Source organism: Engraulis encrasicolus, chromosome 7 (assembly GCF_034702125.1).
Source record: "Engraulis encrasicolus isolate BLACKSEA-1 chromosome 7, IST_EnEncr_1.0, whole genome shotgun sequence".
NCBI lineage: Eukaryota > Metazoa > Chordata > Actinopteri > Clupeiformes > Engraulidae > Engraulis > Engraulis encrasicolus.
The window spans coordinates 37,213,420-37,237,258 of record NC_085863.1 but is presented as its reverse complement, the minus strand read 5'-3'; the positions used below and the strand labels follow the sequence as shown (position 1 = coordinate 37,237,258).

Sequence of the window (23,839 nt, the reverse complement as noted above, 5' to 3'; positions counted from 1 at the left end):
AACAACCCTGAACTATCATCACGGTCGACGATAGAGTGACACTTGCTGCACATTTGAAATCTCTATGAAGTTAACTACACGTGGTAGTAACCTGTTTACATTTTCAGTGGGTGAGGCAACACCCAACATTTTTGGCGACGCAGTGCCCTCCCCTTTTTCAAGTCACATGAGAAATGTGTCATGCCCCGTGACTTTCCCACCTGGTAGCAGAACAGCCCCAAAATGTTCGGCACAGAGCGCAAGCAGTAATTTAGCCTTCTAAATAGCGATGACAGTCCGCGCATAGCATACGGACACGGGCAGTGTAGCTCTACACGACACTTTGTTGCAACTTCATATGTTTGCAGGGAATGGAACAATAATAAGTAGCTCGTCCGATCACCTCTGATTTTCAGTCAAACAAAGTGCGTGTGGTGGTGGGATTTCTCGTTTCCCACCGTGCATCATTTAGTCCACTCCACTGCTGTTTCGAGACTCTTGGCTGCTATGTGACTGAACTGAACGGAAGTGCTCACTCGCATTGTTTGTATCAGCCTTCCCCGTTGGACGCACTGAAAAGCCAGGTAGGCAATTTTGAAACTTTGTTGGCAACTTTGTAACAGACCTTTAGCGTTCTGTATGAAAGGCTTATGACAGACGTAAGAGAGCACGGCAAACTGAACGTGTAACTTGTTCATTGATAGCAGTTAATCATTTGAGCGCAGCTGCAAACATTGTTGACATCCTTCGTACAGATGCTGTGCATCTAATCTCTAGTCTGATGGTTTAAGATTTGACAGCTTTGGTAGGCGTAGGCCTATCGCAATGTTTTTCGTCTGAGGCAACATAGGTGTAACCCTGTGGGTTTTTAATAATATAAAACTTCGATGTCGGCTTCTTCAAACTCGTTGATTAGGCTACAGTCGATTGACAAACCATTCCCAGCAGCTCGTCTGCCCTTTCTCGTGCATTCTTGTCAATGGTAAGTCATGTGATTTCTACATGGATGAAACGATTTCAATATTTCTTTGTTTTGACTCTTCTGACTGTGGATGATTGTGGTTACTGAACGCGAACTGCTACTTAAGTGTTGGGATGTGTGCTCACCAGAGCCCAAATCTTATTTGTAGCCTACATATCATGATTGCCTACTTTTATGTTTCTGTACATTATGTGCAGTCAAGGCTGTAAAATCGAGAAACCATGTGGGGTAAAAGGTTGACACTTGTGAACTTCCTTGTTCTAGGTCATGGCGAGCGAGAACACCCCGCTCCTCAGCCATGGGCTGTTCAGTGTGGCTGCGGATGGAGAGAAGACGCCACACCGCCTGTCACGAGGCACACTCGAAGATGTCCAGTCGAACGCGCCCCAGGGCCCCAAGCGCAGGCTTAATACTTTCTTTGGGGTTATTGTGCCCACTGTCCTTTCCATGTTCAGTATTGTGCTCTTTCAAAGAGTTGGTAAGTGAGAGCAAAACAAAGCACACATAGCGGGGAAAGAAACAAGCTTGTTAGTCTCTAATTAAAAGAGGAACTGAAAAATGCTGTTTTAAAAAAGAAGGGGTTCCTTTGGTGATGTGAAGATCTTGATAACTGTCCATGCAGAGAAGTGTGCTCAGAAGCTGTTGACTGTATTCGGCAACCCTGCATGGAAGTAACATTGATTCCATTGTTCCACATGGCATAGTTCCTGAATAGACAGTAGATGTTGGCCTGCATGGCTGCAAGTCGATATTGCTGTTATGTTTTGAAGGTTATGTGGTGGTTTCATGGTTTCCTGAAAAGACTGTGACACCTTCTCAATATCTGTCCTCTAGTTGTTTTTTCTGCTTTCTTACCTCATGCCTCAGTGTCGTTGACCCTCCCATGAGGGAGTCAAGAAAGGGTGGAGGTATCAAGCACTGCATGGCAGCCCTTTTCTACTGTCTTGCCTTCCTCCTAGGGCTGCACGATTATGGAAAAAATCATAATCACGATTATTTTGGTCAAAATCATAATCACGATTATTAATCACGATTATTGATTTTTGCAGATTTTTTTGAAAATTATAACAAGACGAAATATAACAAAGAATGAATTACATACGGGATGAGCAAAATAAAATGAATTGTAATAATTATGTAAAGGCAATAGCATAAAACTTAAGTGGACAGATTTCTGGCCAGAAACACCAGCCTGTCAGTATGTTCTGGCTTCAAGGACGCTCTCAAAAGTAGGTCACTATTGCCACGATTAAATCACGATTAAAATCATGAGTTCGATTTCACCCTGTTATCACGATTTTGATTATTTTTCGATTAATTGTGCAGCCCTACTTCCTCCTCTATCATAATCATACCATATCTCACAGCTTTGTGGCTTGAGATTTGCTCTGTGATGTTGAGCCATAAGGCCTAGGCATGAGGCCGGAGGAAGCACTGGAGGATGGATGTTGGTATGTACTCGGACAGTAGATGCTGGTTTGTATGGCTGTAATGTGGATTCCCCGTTGTGTTTTGAAGGGTTTGTGGTGGGCCATGCCGGTCTCCTGCAGGGTCTCTCCATGCTAGGCGTGGCCTACTTCATCATCTCCCTCACCATCCTGTCCATCTGTGCCATCTCCACCAATGGAGCGGTCCAGGGAGGAGGCGCCTACTGTATCCTTTCACGAAAAGTTGACCCCCCGTGTTCCATTTGTACACAAAGATGGCGGCTCATGGGGCCTTTGACACACAAATCGCCATTGACATAGTTCCAACGTAGTTCTAGGAAGTGAGCGACTAACACAGAAAGTGCAGTAAAGGTAAATGCAATTCGTTTAAATTAGTTTTTACGTCACCTGCCTAGAATTATTTGAATCTACGTGAATCATGTCACTGACTACTACACTGGTGGTCACAACAAAGATTTTCTTATTTCTAACTTGGGGAAATTCTGCTTTTTCTTCAGCTTCACCATTCACTATTGTCTACACTTCCTCATTAGAGGTTTGTTGCGCTTCCCTGAACACTGTGTTTGGAATATGAAGCCGTTAAAACATGAAGTGGCTGTTGTCGAGACCCGCATCTGTCTCTGTACTGACTGAGTGAGAAGATTGCTGTTTGTCCAGACTGATGAGGGGTATAATTATTGAGGGAAAGACGAGGCGGCCTCATAACATGGTGATGAGTAGGGGAAGGGGGTTAGAAGTGTAATCATTTCAGTAGTGTAGCAGCACCTCCTGAACAGAGTAGTGCTTGTCTAGTCGCCAATACGGATTTCTCACATTTTTCTGCAGCTTTGTAGCCTGTGCCCTCAATTTTGTGGTCAACTCAACTTTGTTGTTGCCATCGCCATCTTAGCGGCTATGCACAAATAGTGCTGCAAACCACTGACGCACTTCGCTAATGCACTTGTACCATACACAGCACAGTACAGGCAGTTGCCCGTGGAGTCCCGGGTTCGAGTTCAGCTTGAGTCATATCCCAACTCTACCTCATCTCTCTCCACACTCATCTACGGTCTCCATCCTTCGCTATTATGTCATAAAACCCAAATGCCCAAATGCCCCCTAAAATGTGTTGATGTATCTGTTATTGCCACTTTTACACTGACAAGTTCGCCTTAATGCCGATGTTGACCAGTCATGATTAGCAGGTCTCTGGGTCCTGAGTTCGGAGGCAGCATTGGCCTGATGTTTTTCCTGGCGAAGGTGTGTGCCTGCGGGGTGTATGTGCTAGGTCTGGTGGAGGCTTTACTGGCTGTGTTTGGCAGCGATCCAGGTAAGTCCATCAGCCACCGTTTTGGAACACATTTTAGTCCTATTACTTGTTATTGTTTGGGTGTGTTGTAAGCTTCATGTCTTTCATATAAAAAATTGCATACTTTTAATTGTCAATGTTTTATTTGAAAATAAGTTTAGTTCATCCCTATTTTTAACCATAGCACTAATAGCAGAGACAATTGTTAAGAGGGACATGTACATGAGGAGTTTCTTCTGTAATCAATATGATGCTCTAAGCTGCAATGTCTATGAGCTGAAATTAGTTCAGAGGAAAATGTAAAAGGTCACACCCATTTAGACCAGAATCGATCCCACTATTGGAACAGTTTATCTTGGTTGATATTAAAAATCACGAACAATACCAAATAGTCTTGTGTTTTCTACCGTAACCCAACTACACTTGACTATCTGCCTGCTTTTGTGGTGGTCTGGTTCCCCTTCTCAGCGTCGGGCCAGGTGGGCGGGCTTCACGTGCTCCCCCAGGGCTACTGGTTCACTGTGCTCTATGCTTCCGTGGTGCTGCTGATCTGCCTGCTGGTGTGCCTGGTCGGGGCGCACATCTACTCTCGCGCCGCCTTCCTTATCTTGCTGGTGATCACGGGGGCGCTGGTGACCGTCCTCGTCAGTACGCTGATCGTGGGGCCCCGCGCCTTCACCATCAGCCACCCCAGCAGCCAGAACCGCAGCGAGACCCAGAGCTACAACGCCAGCTACACGGGCTTCAGTGGCACCACCATGCAGAACAACCTGGGCCGTAAGTGTGGCAATAACATGAACATAAATTCATTTCTTTTGGCTTTTACACCTTTTATTATTCAGATAGGACAGAGACAGGAAATGAAGGATGGGGAATTATCAGGAAACAACCTCGGGGAGCAATCAAACCTGGGTCACCAGCGTAATGTTGCGGCACACTAGCCCACTGAGCTACGCCGCCCCTGAAAAGAAATGAATTTCAATTGAAAGCAGTGCTGTGGACTTAGGGGAAGCGTAGACACAGACCGTCAGCACAAGCCAAAGAGCCAACACAAAATATAATCTAAAATGACAACAGTAAGTGGAAGATCGCAGCCATGATGGTGCCTGAAATCAGGAAAAGCACAGTGGGGTGCATGAGCATTTATCATTAGGTTGGTGGTACAGATAAGATAACGGATAACAGTACAGTTAAGATTATTTCATTCGACTAAAAACAGGAAAATGGAGCTCATGCTCTACAAAAGGAATAAATGAATGAATGCATTGAAGTGAAAGAAATTAATTGAAATGTAAAGACTGTATGCAAAGGCTGCGAGTTGCAGATGAGATGATCAGCCAGTGCGAGTTCCTGAGGAAGGAGGTTACTGCTCGTGGACTTTCACACTGATCATTGTCGTCGTCCTGTGAAATAAACTTTTAGAATCTTTTGCTGTCTCTCTGCAGCGGGCTACTCTGTTGACTACAGCACCAACCAGATGATGTCGTTTGCCACCGTGTTTGCCGTCATGTTCACCAGCTGCACAGGGATCATGGCCGGTGCCAACATGTCAGGTGTGTTCTCTCTCGCTGGCACTTCGCTTCCTCTTCCCATTTTTGTTGTAAGTTTAGCTTTTTATGCCTTTATGATGATTGCGCAGTGAAGAATGGGAGAGCAAATGAGTGAGAGAGGGTAAACATTAGTTTAGCGTTGGGTGGTATATGACTCGTCTATCTTTTGAAGGAGGAAACCAACGCACACCAGAGGTTTCGAGGTGCAGGTAGCGGGTGCAAGATCAATTTTGTAGAAGAAGATACCGCACACTCGTGTCCATCGTGCTGCAATTTATTAACAAAACAACGTTTCGGCCCTTATGGCCTTTCTCAGAAACGTTGTTTTGTTAATAAATTGCAGCACGATGGACACGAGTGTGCGGTATCTTCTTCTACAAAATTGGTATATGACTCGAACATGGGTCCCAATTGGTAACTTCCCATTTGGTATATGGATATGTTTTTTTTTTTTGAAGCACTTTGAATTCAACTTCATAGTTGTGATACTGCGCTATATGCAAACATAAATACATGTTGTATTGTATTGTATGGTAGAGGTGCTCCACACCATTTCCTTTTTTCCAACAATGGTATGACCAGTAGAATGTTCTATATCTGTTAAAAGGTCATTTAGCTGGCACCTGTGCACTCCTGCAACCTCAACCTGTTCTCCTCAAATAGCATCTGAAAGTGAGAAGTAGCATGTTATCCAGCATGTAATTTGAGATGTATATGTGTGTTTCGTTTTCATAACCAAGACTGTTTTCATGGTCAGACCATATGAGGCAAGGCAAGGCAAGTTTATTTGTATAGCGCATTTCATACACAGGTGCAACTCAATGTGCTTCACAAGATTAACAAATGCAAAAAAGAAAGGAAACATGTAAGTAAAGGAAACCAATAAAATATTCTACTGTCATTTGTTGCTTAGCTGGCACATGTGCACTCTGCCAATTTCAGCTGTTTTTACATTCAAACAGCATCCGAAATGAAGGAGTAGTATGTGCTGTCCAATGTGTAGTCTGAGGTTAACATTAGTTTCTTTTTTTCACGACCAAGAATGCTGTGATGGTCAGAACTTGTGGTAGACAAACAAAAGATTCTACTTCCAGTCTTGCTCTCGCACTCAACTAGCTTTGAACTAGTTCTAAAAGTAGTAAGTCATGTGTACGTTGAGTAATATTTTTTTGTTCTTTGCAGGGGAGTTGAAGAATCCAAGTGTGTCGATTCCCAAGGGAACTATCCTGGCTGTGCTGTACACCTTCACTGTCTATCTAGTCCTCTTCCTACTCATGAGCAGCACTTGTGAAAGGTGTGTGTGTGTGTGTGTGTGTGTGTGTGTGTGTGTGTGTGTGTGTGTGTGTGTGTGTGTGTGTGTGTGTGTGTGTGTGTGTGTGTGTGTGTGTGTGTGTCTGTGTCTGTGTCTGTGTCTGTGTCTGTGTCTGTGTGTGTGTGTGTGTGTGTGTGTGTGTGTTAAGCATATGTTTGGGTGTGCAGACGGGAACTGGAAGTCCAGTACATCTATAAATGAGGCATGCATGCATGTCACATGTTGTCAGGAGTCTCATTGATCTAGGTCACCTTAGTCAAAAGTTACATCAGCAGTTGTCAGTGATGGTCTTTCTTAGAAACTGACTTCTTACTTGAAAGGTAAAAGAAGTTCCAACAAAGATGTCCTGTTGCAACAACATCTTTGACTATGTCTGTCACATATTATTCCCAAATGATTATGTAATAGATGTGGTAGATCTGTGCTCGTGTGATGACAAATGGTGATACAACATCATACATATCTAAGTGCTTGCATTTTGTTCCTCATCTATCGTTAGATTACAGTTCAAAGCTTGTCACATATTTTAGACAGTCAGATTATTTTAAGTATTTTACTTAAGGACTTAAATGGGCTTGTAAATATCATCACCATTTTGACCTGAAAATGCCTGCTAAAAATGCCATGTTTTCGCCTGTGTGAAATTCCTATACAGCCTCCTAAAACCTGAACAGAATTGTCAACGCTTACTTAAATCATCCAGCATGTTGGCCCTACCATAGCTCCAACGGTAGGGCACTAGACTGTTATGCCAGCGACCCGGATTCGATTACGGTCATTTGCAGATCCCTCCTCGTCTCTCTTTCCACTCATTTCCTGCCTGTCCTTCACTGTCCTGTCCTAAATAAAGGCAAAAAAGTCCCAAAAATATGAAAAAAACATAATTTTTCATTTCTTTCCAGGGGCTTGTTAATAGGAGACTATGGTGTGCTCCAGCGCATCAATGTCTGGCCTCCGTTCGTGCTGATTGGCATGTACTGTGCCTCCCTCTCCGCTGCCATGTGTGCCATGATTGGCGCATCACGCATCCTGCATGCCCTCGCTCTGGACGAGCTCTTCGGTTAGTGCATTTTTCATTATGTTACACTTAAATGACACTTTTCATCCAAAAACACGAAGTTATTTAGGTACAGGCTATGCGTTACACGCCCTGGAGGGTGGAATTTGATCAGGCATATTCAGCCTTACCCCCATCGCTCTCCCACTCATGTTCTGTCCCATACGTCAGTGCACTGTCATCTTAATGGCTTCAGAAGAATGTATATATTTTTTGGTTTGAAAATCAGAAATTCCTGCTTATTGGAGGGGGGGGGATCACATGTATGATGTATTAATAATGTTGATCCTCGTTTACGTGGTGTGACGTCATGTTGTCACCTGACATGCTCCTAATGGGAGTGAAGTGGTAGTAATGGTTTCAGGAGTGTGGTGGCTGTAATGGGGTGTAGACAGAGCTCTTAATGATGTGACTGATGGTTGCGGTGGTGATGGTCAGGATGCGTAATGACTGCAGTGGTGATGCACTCTTCAGGAATCGTCATGATAGGAATTGAGATGGCTGTGAAGGTCGCAAATCGTGTGTAATACTTGCGATGGGTCTGGAGTATTCATCATTTATGATGTTGATGGGATAGGACTGACTGTATTTGTAAGTCTGGTCATGGTTGCAATTGTTTTGGTGTTGCAGGTTTGCCTCTGGCCCCAGCTGCTATCACATCCAAGTCAGGGAACCCCTGGGTGTCTGTCCTGTACACATGGGGACTGGTGCAGGTATGGAAACTTGAGTTTGTGAGTGTATGCTAGGCCGAATTAAGATGGCCTGGGCCCCTAGGCTACAGGTTGCGATAGGTCCCCCGCAGAAAGGAAAATCATGACAAAATGACATTAACAGTGTCATAATTCCGAGCTATAAAAGCAAGTCTGCCAACTATAGTGAGGAGTATTAACAATGACCTGTGTGAATGGTTGCATTGTGATTTCCTGTATCCATATAGCTGTGTTGATTTTGTACTTTATATGCATACGTACAGTACTCAAAAGGCTCTTATCCACTGCCAGTTTTCTGGTAGGCCTACTACACAACACAGCACGACTCGGCTGCAACTTTTTGATTTTCGATTGGGCACGACACTTTTTGATATTCGATTGGGCACGACACGGCTCAATCGAAAAGCCAAAAGTGGCGGCCGAGTCGTGCTGTGTTGAGCTGAGAACCGGCAGTGGAAAAGAGCCTAAACAAGGCACATCATGCATGCCATATCATGTATTGTGTCATCCATGTCGATTACATACTGAATTACACAAACCCAATTATGGACTGAGTATGTAAATAATCATATTGCTTGTTTATGTATTAATGTGTGCAACTAAATAGCTGTGTTCATTGCAGTGTACAGTGTTTGCTGCTGAGCTTAACGTCATTGCAAGTCTGGTGACAGTGTTTTACCTGCTATCTTACGCGGCGGTGGACCTAGCATGCCTTGCTCTGGAGTGGGCCTCGGCTCCAAACTTCAGGTGCTCATGTCACTGCAAACTTCTGGCTGATGTATCTGTAATATTATACTGTTGTATACTGTGCTTATTGTTCTCAGTCTAACATTGTTTGTATGTATGGCAGTGCTATTTCATTGAAATGCCTCATTTACCCTTTTGAGAACATGCATGTCTGTCTCTCTCTGTCTCTCTGTCTCTTTGTCTCTCTCTGTCTGTCTGTCTCTCTCTCTCTCTCTCTCTCTCTCTCTGCTTCCATTTATGTGTAGTTAATCTAATCAATGTGCCCTGTTCAGTTTGCTAGCCACCTGTTGCTCATCTCATCTCATCTCTCTGGGTGTTTTGTTTTTGTCCGCAGGCCCACGTTCCAGTTCTTCTCCTGGCACACGTGTCTGCTGGGCATCGTGAGTTGCCTGGTGATGATGTTCCTGATTAACCCCGTCTACTCCTCGGCCAGTATAGTGATGCTGCTGCTGCTGCTCCTCTTCCTGCACTACCGCTCTCCCACCAGCAGCTGGGGCTATATCAGCCAAGCACTCATATTCCATCAGGTATGTGCATTACAGTAGGTGTATTCGATTTGTTTGTGCTTCGTCTGCATGCGCATGCAGACAACAATGCATTCTGGATGCAAATGTTGCATGATGGTCAGAAATCTTGTTCGACTCACCAAATTTCAGTCATGTTGCAATGACGACGTGACATGTCACATGATCTCAAACTATCGTGGGGGATCAATGCGACTGCAGATAGATGGTCCTTGCAACTCCTGCAGTTGCTTATCGCCGTTGATGCTCGTTACAAGGGTCTGCATACCGCCTCCGAGGTCACGCACCCTTGAACTGGTTGGTCAAACGTTCACTGCCTTCTGTGTAGAGGCCTTGTCCTGTCATAGATCCCTCTCAATTGCTTTGGCCCGTTATCATTCATTTGGGGCTTTTGCAAATATAACCTGGATGGTTTAGCACAACTATGTGGACCACCTGCAAATGCTCATATCTCTCCCTAAACAGTTTGTGTCAAAACTATTCCATGCCCCCAAAATGCATTGTCCTTTTGGCAGTGTATTAGAGAGAAAAAAAACCTGGTGCACGACATTGTTCCAAATAATAAACTGTACAGTAATCAGTGTGGGGTAATGACTGACTTTACAATCTTGGATGAACTTAAACTGCCTTACCATGCACCTGGATTCCTGAGGGCTTGTGTGCAAGGAGACCTATGGACTTTGACTGTATAGTAGTATATGTTTAGATTCCTTTCCCCAATTGTTTAAGTATTAGATAGCTTTCTAGAAGTGCATCTTTACTGATACTTATTCATTGTGTGCACGTGTCCATGTGTTTGTGTGTGTTTCCAGGTGCGTAAGTACCTACTGATGCTGGATGTGCGTAAGGACCATGTGAAGTTCTGGCGTCCGCAGGTGCTGCTGATGGTGGCCAACCCCCGCTCCTCCAGCCAGCTCATCACCTTCGTCAACCAGCTGAAGAAGGGAGGACTCTACGTCCTGGGCCACGTGCAGCTGGGAGACCTGGGTAAGGACGCTGCACTAACATGGGGAATGTAAGTTAAGGGTGGCAGTTGGATATGAACCATTACCAGCTGAAGAAGGGAGTGCTCTACCCATATGTGCTGGCCCACGTGCATCTGGGGGACCTGGGTAAGGATGCTGCACTAGCATGGGTCTCAGTTAGCCAAGTAGCAGCTGGTCAAGGGTCTCAGTTAGCCAAGGAGCAGCTGAAGAAGGGTGGACTCTACGTGTTGGGCCACATGCAACTGAGGGACCGGGGTAAGGATGCAGTGCTTTAACTTAATTAACCAAGGATGCTGTAATTATCACTTTATGCAACTATCCTTCACTATAATAAACAAAGAACAACGCTTAGTCTCTCTACTACGTAGGCCTCTGTGTACTAGGCCACATGCAGCTGGTGGATCTGAGTAAGGCTACTGCAGTAACAAGGCTATCAGTTGACAAGTACCAGTTGAGGAAAGGTTGCTGTATATGCTAGGTCATGTGTGGTTGGGGGACCTTGGTATTACATATCAGTGTTTCCCACAGAAATTTTGGAAACTATGGGGGCAGCGGGGATTTTTTTTGGTGGGTGGGTGTCTTTTCATGCTGGTCTTTGGGGGGGCATGGAGAAACTATAGGCATATGCCTACATTTTAGCCATTTATATTTTGAGAAATAAAGCTACATAAGATTTTACCCATTACATGTATAATAGTAGTACATTGTCATTTATATTGTAAATAAAATAAAAATGCAGTACAGTGAATCATTTGTGTTTACAACACAGTTTCATTCGTCCCTCATGCAGGGGTCTATAATGAAAAAAGCAAAATAGGAGCAGAGATAAGAATTTAAGAGCACTGTGAAATTGTTAACGCATAGACAAAAAGGGTCTAAGAAGGTAGGATATGCCTTTTCCCCCACACACATGGGTGTACACATTCAAGTGACTTTGAGTATCATGAAATTATCATTATTATTACATGTGGGGTGCTGGTAACAGGGCCAGTTTTTCAAAATTCCTCCCATTAAAAGGGCTGAACAACATATTACACATTTATGTCACCTAACTAATTACTGTCACCTAACTCATTACAACTGCAAAACAAAGCCTGGGGAGTGTTAGTAAACTCATCCCAATGGTTCCTTCTCTGAAGGTTTTTTTTTTATTATTATTATTACTCCCAAACCCAAGTTAACTACAACAACTTGACTTGGCTTTTGATCCCTCTGTCTTTCAAGCAGTTGTGGTGTTTTCTATAGGATGTATTTACTCCAGGAGGAAAATGCGTCAAGGAAATCGTAATTCATTAACAAAAACGGAAATCGTAAAAAAAAAAAAAACAAACTTTTTTTTAAAAAACATTTTCGGAAACTATGCCGGCCAAATTTAAACTATGGCGGGCCGCCATAGTTTCCTCAATGTATGGGAAACACTGCATATGCAGTTTTGTGAGGGGAAACCGAGACACACCAGGTTTTCTGTAGAGTGGCTGGTTCATTTCTGTAATAAGATATGAGCATCAGAAGGAGAGGTGTGGTCATCAAATGTGTGCAAATATGTCTGCCCTTACCCTTTACCCAAAGACTTCTTTGACTGTAAAAAATAAAGTATATCTAGTGCATTAGGAAAACCAATTCAGGCTTATGTTAATATATGATATATATATGTTATATATTTGCACCTAAAAGACTGTTAAGGATTTGTAGAATGTCAGTTAGAAAAAATAATTTAGTTGTCAATGGACCAATGCTACATGTGCTGTAATCCATCAGATGCTAGAACTAAACCCCATTCATATTCTTACAGATGACAAAGGTGAATTGTGCATTTCTGATTTGGAGTTTTTCCCCTCTTGTCTTCTTTTCCTCAACCCTCCTCAGCCCTCCTGCCGTCAGACCCTGTGCAGCCCCAGTTCAACTTCTGGCTGAGCCTGGTGGATAAGCTGGACGTCAAGGCCTTTGTGGACATCACCCTCTCCCCGTCAGTCCGCCAAGGAACCCAGCACCTGCTCCGCATCACTGGCCTGGGTGAGCATGGGAGTTCAGGAAGTTTATTTGTTTGTTTGATTGTTTTTTTTTTTGGCAAATCCTTATTACATGGTTATACTATTTAGAGAGCTGGACCAATGTTTTTAGATTGTAGTACACCAGAATATGAAGTACTGAATATTAACCATTTTGCATGATTTGATATACAGTGAAAATAAATAATGTAGTTTAGTGATGTAGCAACATACAATGCTTATACTAAACCATTTTATTAAAATTTAATTTGGTAACGGCACAATATTTGGCATTAAAAAGGTGCTATTGTTCAAGAGCATTTTAGTTTAAATGTCATTTCTTCTCTCCGTTGTCTGTCCCAGGTGGCATGAAGCCTAACACCCTGGTCATGGGTTTCTATGACAACTCCTACCCGGACGACTACTTCCAGCAGGACCCTGCCTTCACCAGCGACAGCTCCAAGAACGAGGACGACGAGTTTGGCGTGGACCTGCCCTCCCTGCAGGCCCACTTCGGGCCCGTGCGTGACGACGGCTCCCCGCGCTCCCTGGCGCCCGACGAGTACGTGGGCATCATCTCCGACGCCATCAAGATGAACAAAAACGTCTGCCTGGGCCGCTACTTCCACCAGCTGGATCCAGGGGTCTGCACCGAGAAGCGAGGGTTGCGGACGGGCGACGGGGCCGGCTGCACCATCGACGTGTGGCCCCTCAACCCCCTGCGGCCCGGCTCCAGCGGCTACGCGGACGTCTGCAGCCTCTTCCTACTCCAGATGGCCTGCATCCTCAACATGGCTGGTGGCTGGCGGCGGGCGCGCATCCGCATCTTCCTGTGCGCCGAGGCCCAGTCGGAGGACCAGAGCTGGAGGGAGAAGGAGGACCGCTTCCGCGAGCTGCTGAAGAAGCTTCGTATCCGGGCAGAGATCAAGGTAGTGGCCTGGGACGTGGTGGTCAGGCTTCTGGGGACTGACAGTGACACCACTACCACCACCGGCCACTTGGGGGAGCTCAACGGCCTCACCAGACCCCCGCAGCCCATCACCCAGGAGTTCCTGTCAGCGGTCAACGGGCTGCTGAAGGAGAACAGCGCGGAGGCGACGGTGCGGTTCTTGTACCTCCCGCGGCCGCCCGCCGCGTCGGAACAGTACCAGCAGTACCTGGCTCAGTTGGACACGCTCTCGCGGGACCTGGGGCCTACACTCCTCATCCACGGCCTTACGCCTGTTACATGCACTGAGCTATGAGACGTTAGTATAGCACACACTTTACTGTACGTGTTGGTATGTCATTTGAGAATAGAGTATAATTGACAATGTGCTGTTGACCAAAGGTGTTTTTCTTAACAAAGCTGCAATTCTGTGTCACTTTTCTCACAAAACTTACAATAGTCCGTCAACGATTTCTCTTTCCACTGAATGTTACCGAGAATGTTAGTCCTGAGTTTGCATAGTTTTGGTTGCTGTTTCTGCACAAAAAGATCCATTCCATTATGAGATGCATCAGTTTGTTTTCATACAGTCTTGATACTTTATCAGTTTATACTGTATGCTGATTGTTCCAGTGGTCTGCACTTGGTTCCATACACATATCTGGCAGTGTTGAGGAATGATGCTACACTCTGGCCAGTGTAAGCAGTCGTTGCTTACCATTTGCATGTCCAGTCTCAGAAAAAAACCCAACTGTGTTTTGTTTCTGAAAATGATGGGTCACTGGTCTGGACTTTCTGTTGCTTGGTAAGTTTATTCCAGTAGATACCATATGTAATTTAAGTCTTTGCTGTAAAGCAGTAACCTCTATTGACAATGATTAATTTTTCTGTGCTTGCTGTCAAATGTGTACCATATTGGACAGTTCTAGATTCGGTCTAGATGTTTGAATCATGCTCTCCGTTCCTCTTGAAGTGATTGGGAGGATTGGGAAGATGATTTCTAACACCACAAAATGATATTCTGCCAAAGACTTTTGCACAATGTAATTCAAATATGAAATCCCTCTCATCTTTCATCTCTTCAGGGCAAATGAGCTACTGTACTTTCACTAGAAGTATGAAAATATATTTAAAGGAGTGAATGGTACAGCCATATGGAATGGTTACATTGAAAAGAAAGGGAGAGAAATTGTGTTACTGTATAAAACATATTTTGTAAAGATGCAAAGTGCTTTGATGATGGATATAATGCATTTGTTACCTGGAATGTGAACTACCTTTCTGGTTTACTTTTTGATTGTTTGCGATGGAAAGTGTTAGTGTAATACTTGATCTGTTTGGTTGGTTGTTGTGTTTGGTACCATGGTGACTTTGTTGTAAGGCATTTGGAAACTGAGACAGAAAACTGTAAGAAATGTATATTTCAGGGGAATATTATATACATTGCAGTGTAGAAGTAGAGTCAATTCATCATTATCTGAAAATAACCTGAGAACATACATTCCTGATAAATATGTATCTGTTATTACATACAAATATTTGCTCATCTTAATAAATAACACTTGTCCATGTATCCAGAATGTTCAGTTGTGATTGTGATCATGGTCATCTAACAAGATTATCACATAACCACTCCTGGCACCATGTATTGATCTTCATATACCCTACACAGGTCACTGTATGAAAACCCTCATATGCATTCAGGACAAAATCCTAAACATAAGACAAATCTAAAGAAATAGATTTTCATGGTTAATTTGTTCACTTAGCAAAATCTAATAACTGAAAGATAAATAGTCATACAGTTAGTTGTAACATTATACAGTATACTGGTAATATCTCTAACAGACATATTTTGCTATTTACAGGCTTTCATGCAAACAAAGTAATCTTCCTATGAATGTTATGTAACTTATAGAGACAGAACTGGGAAAACATTAGGGTTTCTATCCAAATTACTTGTATGAGTCATGCATATTCACGCATAATAATAAAATCCCACCAATGGTTGCTGAAGACAAACGTGAAAAAGCTGCTGGGTGACTGAGGATTTCTTATTCAAATGACTCATTGCATGCAATCCCAGTTAAAGCCTTTACACAAAATTGTGGCCCATTTGCATGTCCAGCATATTTAGTCCTATGTGTAAAGTCAGTTGTATTCCATATTCCCACTTCCATGGTGCCCCCGACCTGTGAAGATTCTCATTCACCCAGGTCATGCTATCCAAAGAGTTTTGTTATAAGCAGTTTGATGTCTGAAGTGCTACACAGCATCTCTCCATTTCCTATCTCATCCCTCATTGCTGAAATACTGCGGCTGGGGGCTGGGCTTTTTTGCCAGACCGTCCCCTTTCACAAACTCGATCTCTATCCACTAAAACATTATAATATGATAGACCACTGTCTATATATTAAAGATGCACCAAGGGGCTAAGCCGTCTAAATGTGTGGGTTGGTCTATAGAGGAAAATTAAAAACTTAACAAAAAAACGCATTTACCCCTGAGGACTGTAAGCCCCTCAGGAAAATGCCCTATGTGTCATATGATCAGTCCAGGCCTGAGTCTGTGCCCAGCTTCCCCTCTCTCCTCATTCCTCCTTGCTGAAGTACTGGGCACCAGCCTCCATCAGCTTCTTGTGTTCCCCGCGGGCATACACCTCCATGCGTCTCATGCAGAAGGAGGAGAGACGCACCCAGTCGGGGAAGAAGATGCACAGGGCAATGTGCTGGGGGGGAGAGAGAGAGAGAGAGAGAGAGAGAGAGAGAGAGCAAGCATTAAAACACATCATTTTACTGTACATGGGAATTCTCCTCCATGCATGTCTAATCCTTCACAGTAAAACATGAGGCGTGAGCATTTATGAATCCAAATATAGTATTTGCAACACTGTGGCAAGTAAAATTACTCTGATGGTTGAGTAAAAATTAACACTATTGATGAGTGGGACAAAATGTTATCTGAAACAGTTTATATATTGACGCTGGTATTTTTACTACAAATATGTAGCTTGTCTGTGAAGATTTTCAGTCATCCAGGCATATGTGTAGTGAGGAGAGATCCTAGGCTTTTTCAAGTTTTATTAGGGGTGCAAAAATGATACAGTATCTTTGGTATTTTTTTAATGCAGCAAATCATTATCAATTTCAGTGTTTTCCACCAAAAGCTTAGTTTAAAGGGTCTACTCTGAAAGGCTGCGAGCTCACCTTGGATCACTTCTCAGTACACATACAGACTTGCCATGTTAAAATGTTCCAATTTAGATTTTAAACCACAGTATCTGTACCTGCTTGTGTAGCTCCATAGTCCAGCTGCCTACAACTAAACTCTTTTGACTGATTCTAGTCTAGTATTCAATGAGGATACATTGTGAAATCATAGTCATTGATTGCGCTGTTAATAAAGAATTAATTGGTTTTGTAGACTGAAAATTCTTGGTAGAGACCACAAGTCCGGATGTGTTTCCAGGAAATGATTGATTGATGATTGATTTTCGCACGCACACACACACACACACACACACAGTTCCTAGATTGTGAGCGAGCCTGACCTGCAGTGCATGTGAGACGCAGCCACAGGTGTAGGTGGAGTAGCCCACCGTGTTGAGGGCTTCTCGGGCAAACTCTGGAGCTCTCTTCAGCAGGGGGTTCTTACCCACGTGACGCGTCATGTTCGACTCCACCATGAACGGGGCAACACACTTAGAGAACCAGAGAAATGGAAATCAATCAATGGCTGATTTGATTCATGCACACATACAGTATATGGATATAGTAGCCTACATAGCCGTTTTATAATAAGTTGTTTGGCATATACTTTGTTGTAGGCTAAGTAGTGGTGACAAGCACAATGTCATGTCTTTACCTGAACTGTGATGCCATGAGGCCGGTACTCTGCGTTCAGACATCTGGAGAAATATGTCACAAATATCTGGAGAGACAAAAGTGACAGAGGTTTACATTGCCCACGAGGACCCCGGTTCGAGTCCAGCCGGGGTCATTTCCCGGTCCTTCCCCATCTCTCTCTCCCAATCATTTCCTGTCTACGCTCACACTGTCCTGTACTAATAAAGGCCAAAAGCACCCCCAAAAAAACATAAAAAACAGGTAATTTGGAATATGTGGCACTCGATTGTATAACGAATGAATGCGGGTTGCCCATCACCGGTCAGGATGGGACCTAGCCTCTTAGTGCAGATGAGGTCGCCAGCGGCCTATTCACTATTTACTAAAAATACTCAACTTCATCATAACAACATTGCTATGACTGAGAGCCTTAAGTGACAGCTTACGAGATAGCCATTACAAGTTTGTTGACAGTAAGGTTATAACATAGGCTCTGCGCTAAGGGGTTAATGTACCTTAGTAGCAGAGTAGAGCGTGACCATAGGCTGGGGCTGAAAGCCGGCCTCTGAAGACATGTTAATGATGAGTCCTCTCCCCCTGTGGACACCACACACACAGACACAGGTCAGAAGTAGCCTCACCATGCACAGCCTTCTACCAGTGGAACACTTAATTATTGATTGGAAGAACTGTACTGCAATAGTATGACACTACAAAAACACATAGTCTTTAGAAACAAATTTGTAGCAGGTGTGGTATTTTAACACATTTTTGGTAACACATTACCAATGAAATTAAGGTGACTGACAGTGATGGCTAGTCATAAAATCACCCTACCTTTCAACCATTTGTGGGAGAACTATCCTGGTCATCTGTGTTAAGGAAAGGATGTTGCAGTTGATCACATCGGTTATTCTCTAAAAGAAATAGAGAAAGCATCAAGATCACCTTCAAAGTTGACAGAAAAAAGTAGAAGACAATAACAATGTGAACCGAGTGCATTACGTAACAATTATGTAATGACAGGCCTTCACTTTGGTAAAGGGAAGAGTATCAATAAACAATCTCTAACGGTGTTATAATAGGTGAGCTTTGATATTTCGGCCATACCTGTTCACAGTTGGGAACATCCGCAAAGTTGGAAAACACTGAACTGTAGTTGATGCCAACATTATTCACTGAAAGACCACAAATGGACATTATATAAGACAGGACACAGCAACATATAGCAATATGGCAATACCATAAACACTGCAGATCATCCAAGGTGCACCACAAAGTCATTACTTAACAAACATGGCATATGCATTATGCACATTAAACACTGCAAATTCAACACATATAGTAACGTCTAAAATACAGGTAACTCTTTGATACATTGTACTACTCTCTGAGTGCTGAAATAACACTGCCGCATTTGTTTCGTTCATTTTCAGGCAAAGTGCAGTAACTATGCCAATATTGAAACTGAAAAATGCGATAAAAGCCATGGTATTAGGTTGGATATTGTAGTTACAGCAAATTTGGCATCGCAGTATCTCTGAAAAGGGACATATTTGACCATAAGGCTTTGTCACGAGATAATGGAGTTGTAATGACAACCATTTTCAGTCTAAACTCAAATTTAGTGCACTTTCTCTTTCTAGGGCAGCACAGACAGTGTAGATTCCATAAACATCTCAGTTACCCAGAATGCCTATCTCCATGTCCATGAGTTCGTCCTCTATGGCAGGGTATATCTGGTGACCTCTGGTGAAGTCCGTCTGGATCACTCTGGTCTGGCGGCCATAACGACGTTCTGAAACAATCAATCAATCAATCAAACAATCAATATTACAAGCTTACAACATAAAATACATAATAGGTATGCAATAGGAAATACACATGCAATTGTCATTACAAAAACTTTGAGTTGTAGTACTGCAACTCACCTATGTCTGCTGCGACACTGTGAAGCTTTTTCATTGACCGACTGATTAGGACAATGTCCAGGCCTCTTTTTGCCAACTGTGACAAGCGTGCACATACACGAACATAAACACACACACACACATACATAATCAATAACCAACAGTTATTCATTTAACACACACTAAAATTAAACTGGTTTAAATTAATTCGGTGGCACTAACGTTGAAGTTTAGATCTATCACCATAATCTATAGTAATATGTGGGTTTATTATCAATTTTGACTAAAGCAACTTGAAATTCGTCATTACACAGTCCATGCATGCTACATGATATATTTGAAGTTTTACAGTCACATGTAAAAGTACTGGATCCGATCTTTGGGATAAGTTATCACTGAATCAGTCATTGGAGTAAATCATCTGAATTATAATGCATTCTGGAGCTTAAATGTACACTGTACAATATTTTAAGGGGTTCATTTTCAAAATGTTTGTTGGCCACTCACAACAATGCCCAATTTCCTGAATATTGACCACCTCCACATATGACAAGAGAGACTTACAAGAGCTTACTGTATGGGTATCATATTGTCAGCTCTGGCAAGTGTGAGGAGAGGAAGCGAAATTTTACACAGTGTACCTTTAACGACCATGATCGCGAAGGAGAGCATGGTTTTTGCAGATATATATATATGTCAGCGACTGCTGATTATTAATGAATAACTCACCTCATTGGCATATGCCAGGCCAATGCCAGATGTGGCCCCTGTAACAACTGTAAAAAGATGAAACAGACGTACATTCATGAAATGCATTCTGGGTAGTGGGTAGTTATCAAACACTTTTCCTGTATTTCAGGAAAGGCCAAAGCAACCCTCCTTCTATTTCACTCTACACTATTCTGCTCCAATAATCCACATTCCCAGCCCCTGAGATCAGTGGATATGGTCGCACCAGTTTCATTGTTCTTGATCTGTGGAAAAACAAGCATTTAAGCCTGGCATAATAACAGTAGGTGGTAACCATTTGATTTAAGAGTGCATGATTTCCCCTGCACTTATAATGAGGGCAGCCACCTTGACAACAAACACCAACCACCTTGCCTTGCTCGCCGAAAAATATAAAGATTTGTGAAGATAATGTGAATGTACTTTTTAAAGTTCACCACAAAAAAAGGGGGAGGGGGGGGGGCAGACCATTAAAAACCAATGAAGACAGCCACATGTCTCTGATACTGGCTACTGTAGACACCAGCCCACTTTGACTGACATCTCTGCATGAAACATTAGAGACATCAATGCTTCACATGCCTCCAATTCACCTGACCCTTCCACGAGGTCTTCTCAGAACACCATTATTTGGAGGAAGTGTCAGGTATACTGTGCCAGCAACCTCTGTTGTTTTCTTCTTCACGTACACAGGAAATTACTGACGAGGAACAAACAAGGGTCTTCCTGACACAGATCAATCCCAAGATTAGTTAGCGACGTGGAGTGTGCTCATTACCGGATTCCATTTTTGTCTTTAGCAGGTTTTTATTTTTATTTTTAACTAAACTGAGTTGACACACATAAACAGCACAGTGAAGTCCAGGTGATATCCCGATAAGATAGTCGACTCTACTGTACTAGGCTTGCGTGTTAATAAGTCACTGAAAGATGTATCATCCCAAACAACAACTTTGTTTGCAACTTTGTGAGAGACAGCAAGTGAGCCTGACAGTGTCGTGCACAGACGTTTTGGGTGGTTGCAAGTGCTGAGGGGAGTGTTGGGGACACGTGCATATTCTGACTGGCTCACTATAGAGGAGATTATATTGTGGCTTTGTTGTAACATAATTTTGATCATGAAGCATTTGTAAATTATCATGTCAACCACAGTACATGACAAAAAAGAACTAAGCACTTTCAAAAAGGGATTTATTTGGTCTAGTAGGGCAAAGGGGCAGGTGCACCAAGGAGCATTACCTCATCCCTGTCTGGATATGCATGCCTATATGGGGCCTGAGAAGGCAGAGCAGAGAGGGCGAATTGGTCTACGAATTGGTCAAATTGGGGTCTGTGACCCCCCCTCCCCCTCTCTCTCTCTCTCTCTCTCTCTCTCTCTCTCTCTCTCTCTCACACACACACACACACACACACACACGTGGGCAGCAATTAGACTATTATATCAAACTTTTGTATCACATGGATGTTTCACTAAACATTTTCAGAATATATTTACACTTCATAGGATGCCATATTTACGCTTCATAGGCTTCATTTCTAACACAAGTTTCATATTGAATAGGCTACATACAATTCTGCATGCATCATATGTGCCATCAAATAGGCGTAGGCCGTTTCTTCGATTTACACACATGATGGTTTGTCAGCATACAGGTAGGCTATGTGCAATGTGTAAAGAACTCATTTGCTGAATATGTGCATCATTTACAGAGATTATTAACACCAAAATCCAGCTAAACATGGAAAGGAGTCACTTTTGCACCTCTGCAAAAATCTTACCAGCCCACTGTCCGTATGTCCTCAGGTCAACTTGCCAAAACTCAGAAAGCACGTAGACTTTGAATCCGCACCAACAACTCCACGACCATTTCAGCAGGTAATACACCAGCGTCGTGTAGCCGACTATAATTGCTAAGCTTTCCGCAGAAATCCAAATGTTGGCTAGTAGTTCCATGGTGATGGATACGAAGTTATGCTGTCTTGTGTCACATCGGCATTAAATAGTCTACATGACTGCTCAGGTAGGAAGCTTGACTCGGGTGTCCGAAGTATGCCCAACACCGCCCCCTCGAAACTTTCTCATTTTCCTTCCATTGGTTGCTATTGGCAGGCGGCAAATGAGTTCATACTTGTGTAATACTGTACAACGCAACCCTCTGTGCGCGCGCTGCATTTGCAGAGTCGTTTCCAGTAGGACCTACAATTTACGCGTTAGATCATCAACGACACATTCCATCACCACACATGCAGTTTCGCACATGCAGTCTTGCTCCACACATGGAGTTTATGTATGTATTCTTCATATCTGTGCAAACATGACGCATTGTCGTCGCTGAAGTTGTGAGTCTGACAGACTCAGCGCGGTAAACCATATCATCCCTGTTGTGTTTACTCCCAGCGCGCGGTTGACTGGACCAGATAAAGTGTGCAGCGACCGGGGGTTATTGTACCACCAAAAACAGAATGTCCTTCAGAGGCACTGGCATATTGTAAGTATGTGGTTAAAAAGTCCTGACGGAGGCTGAATTGAGAGAACAATTTCCCCATCTTCTCTGGCTAGAATGCCCATGTGTCACGAGCAACTCTCACATCATGTTCCTTCCCTCATACACGAGAAGAATACTGTAGAGACATTCGCCTGCAATAGCCTACTGGGACAGCTTTGCTGCCTCACATGAAAATGGAAGGAATGAACAATTTGTCCTGTGTAAGTACAGCTACAGCAGTTGTCATAGTGCAAGATGGTTATTCTCAAACACAATTTGTCTCAGTAAGGAGACCTACATTGAGCACATTCCTCATGGATTGTATTTTTTTCTGCAAAACTGAATAGGAGGGACATTTGTCATTACCATAACACAACTAAACACATAAACTGAACAAAATTGCAACTTAAATCACACATAATCAGGGAATGGAGTTAGTGGATTCAGACCTGTAATCCCAAAACTCAGTTAACCACCATACCAATTTGACAGCAAACTGACGTCAGGTTAAGGGGTCAAGTTGACAGTGCACCGCAGTCGACAGAAGGGGACAAACGGCGGCAGTTGTCCCTGGCTTGGGGGAGGTGAGATATGGTCTGCATTACCTACAATATGCAATGAGAGGGTGTCCTTCCAAATGACTTTGTCCTGGGCCTGGCAAAACATGTCAGCAGCCCTTACTGTAACAGTAAGTGATGTGTCACGAGTGAATCCCCAAGTGTCATTCAGTGTCCCTTGACAGTGTTGCTGGAGCCATGTGGTCCATTCTAACTGTAACAGTGTAACCAAAGTCCTCTTTCCCAGGCCAAACCCAGTCTCAAGCCCACAATGTCACAGCAACCTCTGGTGTGTTGGTAGGCGGACTAGCTATAGTCTGAGAATTCCCAAGTGGCCTTGTGCGCTTGTTCTGGTCCGGAGTTCCGACCAATGATACAGTGCTAAGAGGTCAACGCTTCGGGCGGACAGTCTGGAAAGTGGAAACTGAGGCTAAAATCTTTGCCTGAGTTTGGGAGCCCAACCACAGGACAGGTAGAGGGCAAGACCTATCATTACACAAACGGAAGCATGTACTTTTTTATGGATCCACCAGATGCCAAAACCAGGTTTCTTTAGAGTTTTTTCAACCTCCCCTTTGACAAAATGAATATGGGTCCCACACTGTATCTCAGTTGTGACACAGCCAGGCTACAAACATGATGTAGCACCACATGAATTTTGAAACATCTAGGCTATGCATCTGTCAGAGTAAACTACCGTAATATCCAATTTGAAGTTCTGAATTTTATTTTTATTTATTTTTAAATCCTGCTATTCTTTCAACAAACATTGAAATAAAACAAAATAAATACATACATGGACACAGACAGCTA

At 43.3% G+C, this 23,839-nt stretch overlaps 2 protein-coding genes across 2 annotated transcripts; one reads left to right on the top strand and one right to left on the bottom strand.

Annotated features, from left to right (window-relative positions):
- Positions 1-230: 230 nt before the first annotated feature.
- slc12a9 (solute carrier family 12 member 9) lies at positions 231-13,886 on the top strand. The gene is made up of 14 exons (XM_063203415.1): positions 231-563; positions 1,226-1,439; positions 2,480-2,614; positions 3,581-3,718; positions 4,166-4,474; positions 5,143-5,250; positions 6,430-6,541; positions 7,462-7,619; positions 8,247-8,329; positions 8,949-9,073; positions 9,408-9,600; positions 10,410-10,584; positions 12,450-12,596; positions 12,935-13,886. Exons 2-14 carry the CDS (start codon positions 1,229-1,231, stop codon positions 13,813-13,815), a joined length of 2,775 nt encoding a protein of 924 aa, XP_063059485.1. The 5' UTR covers positions 231-563; positions 1,226-1,228; the 3' UTR covers positions 13,816-13,886.
- A 1,532-nt stretch (positions 13,887-15,418) lies between these two features.
- On the bottom strand, positions 15,419-22,007 carry hsd20b2 (hydroxysteroid (20-beta) dehydrogenase 2). Its single transcript, XM_063203417.1, has 10 exons — positions 21,763-22,007; positions 19,984-20,030; positions 19,276-19,351; positions 19,032-19,142; positions 18,455-18,522; positions 18,182-18,261; positions 17,860-17,941; positions 17,364-17,429; positions 17,050-17,199; positions 15,419-16,227 (listed from the first exon to the last, which is right to left on the bottom strand). Exons 1-10 carry the CDS (start codon positions 21,935-21,937, stop codon positions 16,090-16,092), a joined length of 993 nt encoding a protein of 330 aa, XP_063059487.1. The 5' UTR covers positions 21,938-22,007; the 3' UTR covers positions 15,419-16,089.
- Between the last annotated feature and the right edge of the window lie 1,832 nt (positions 22,008-23,839).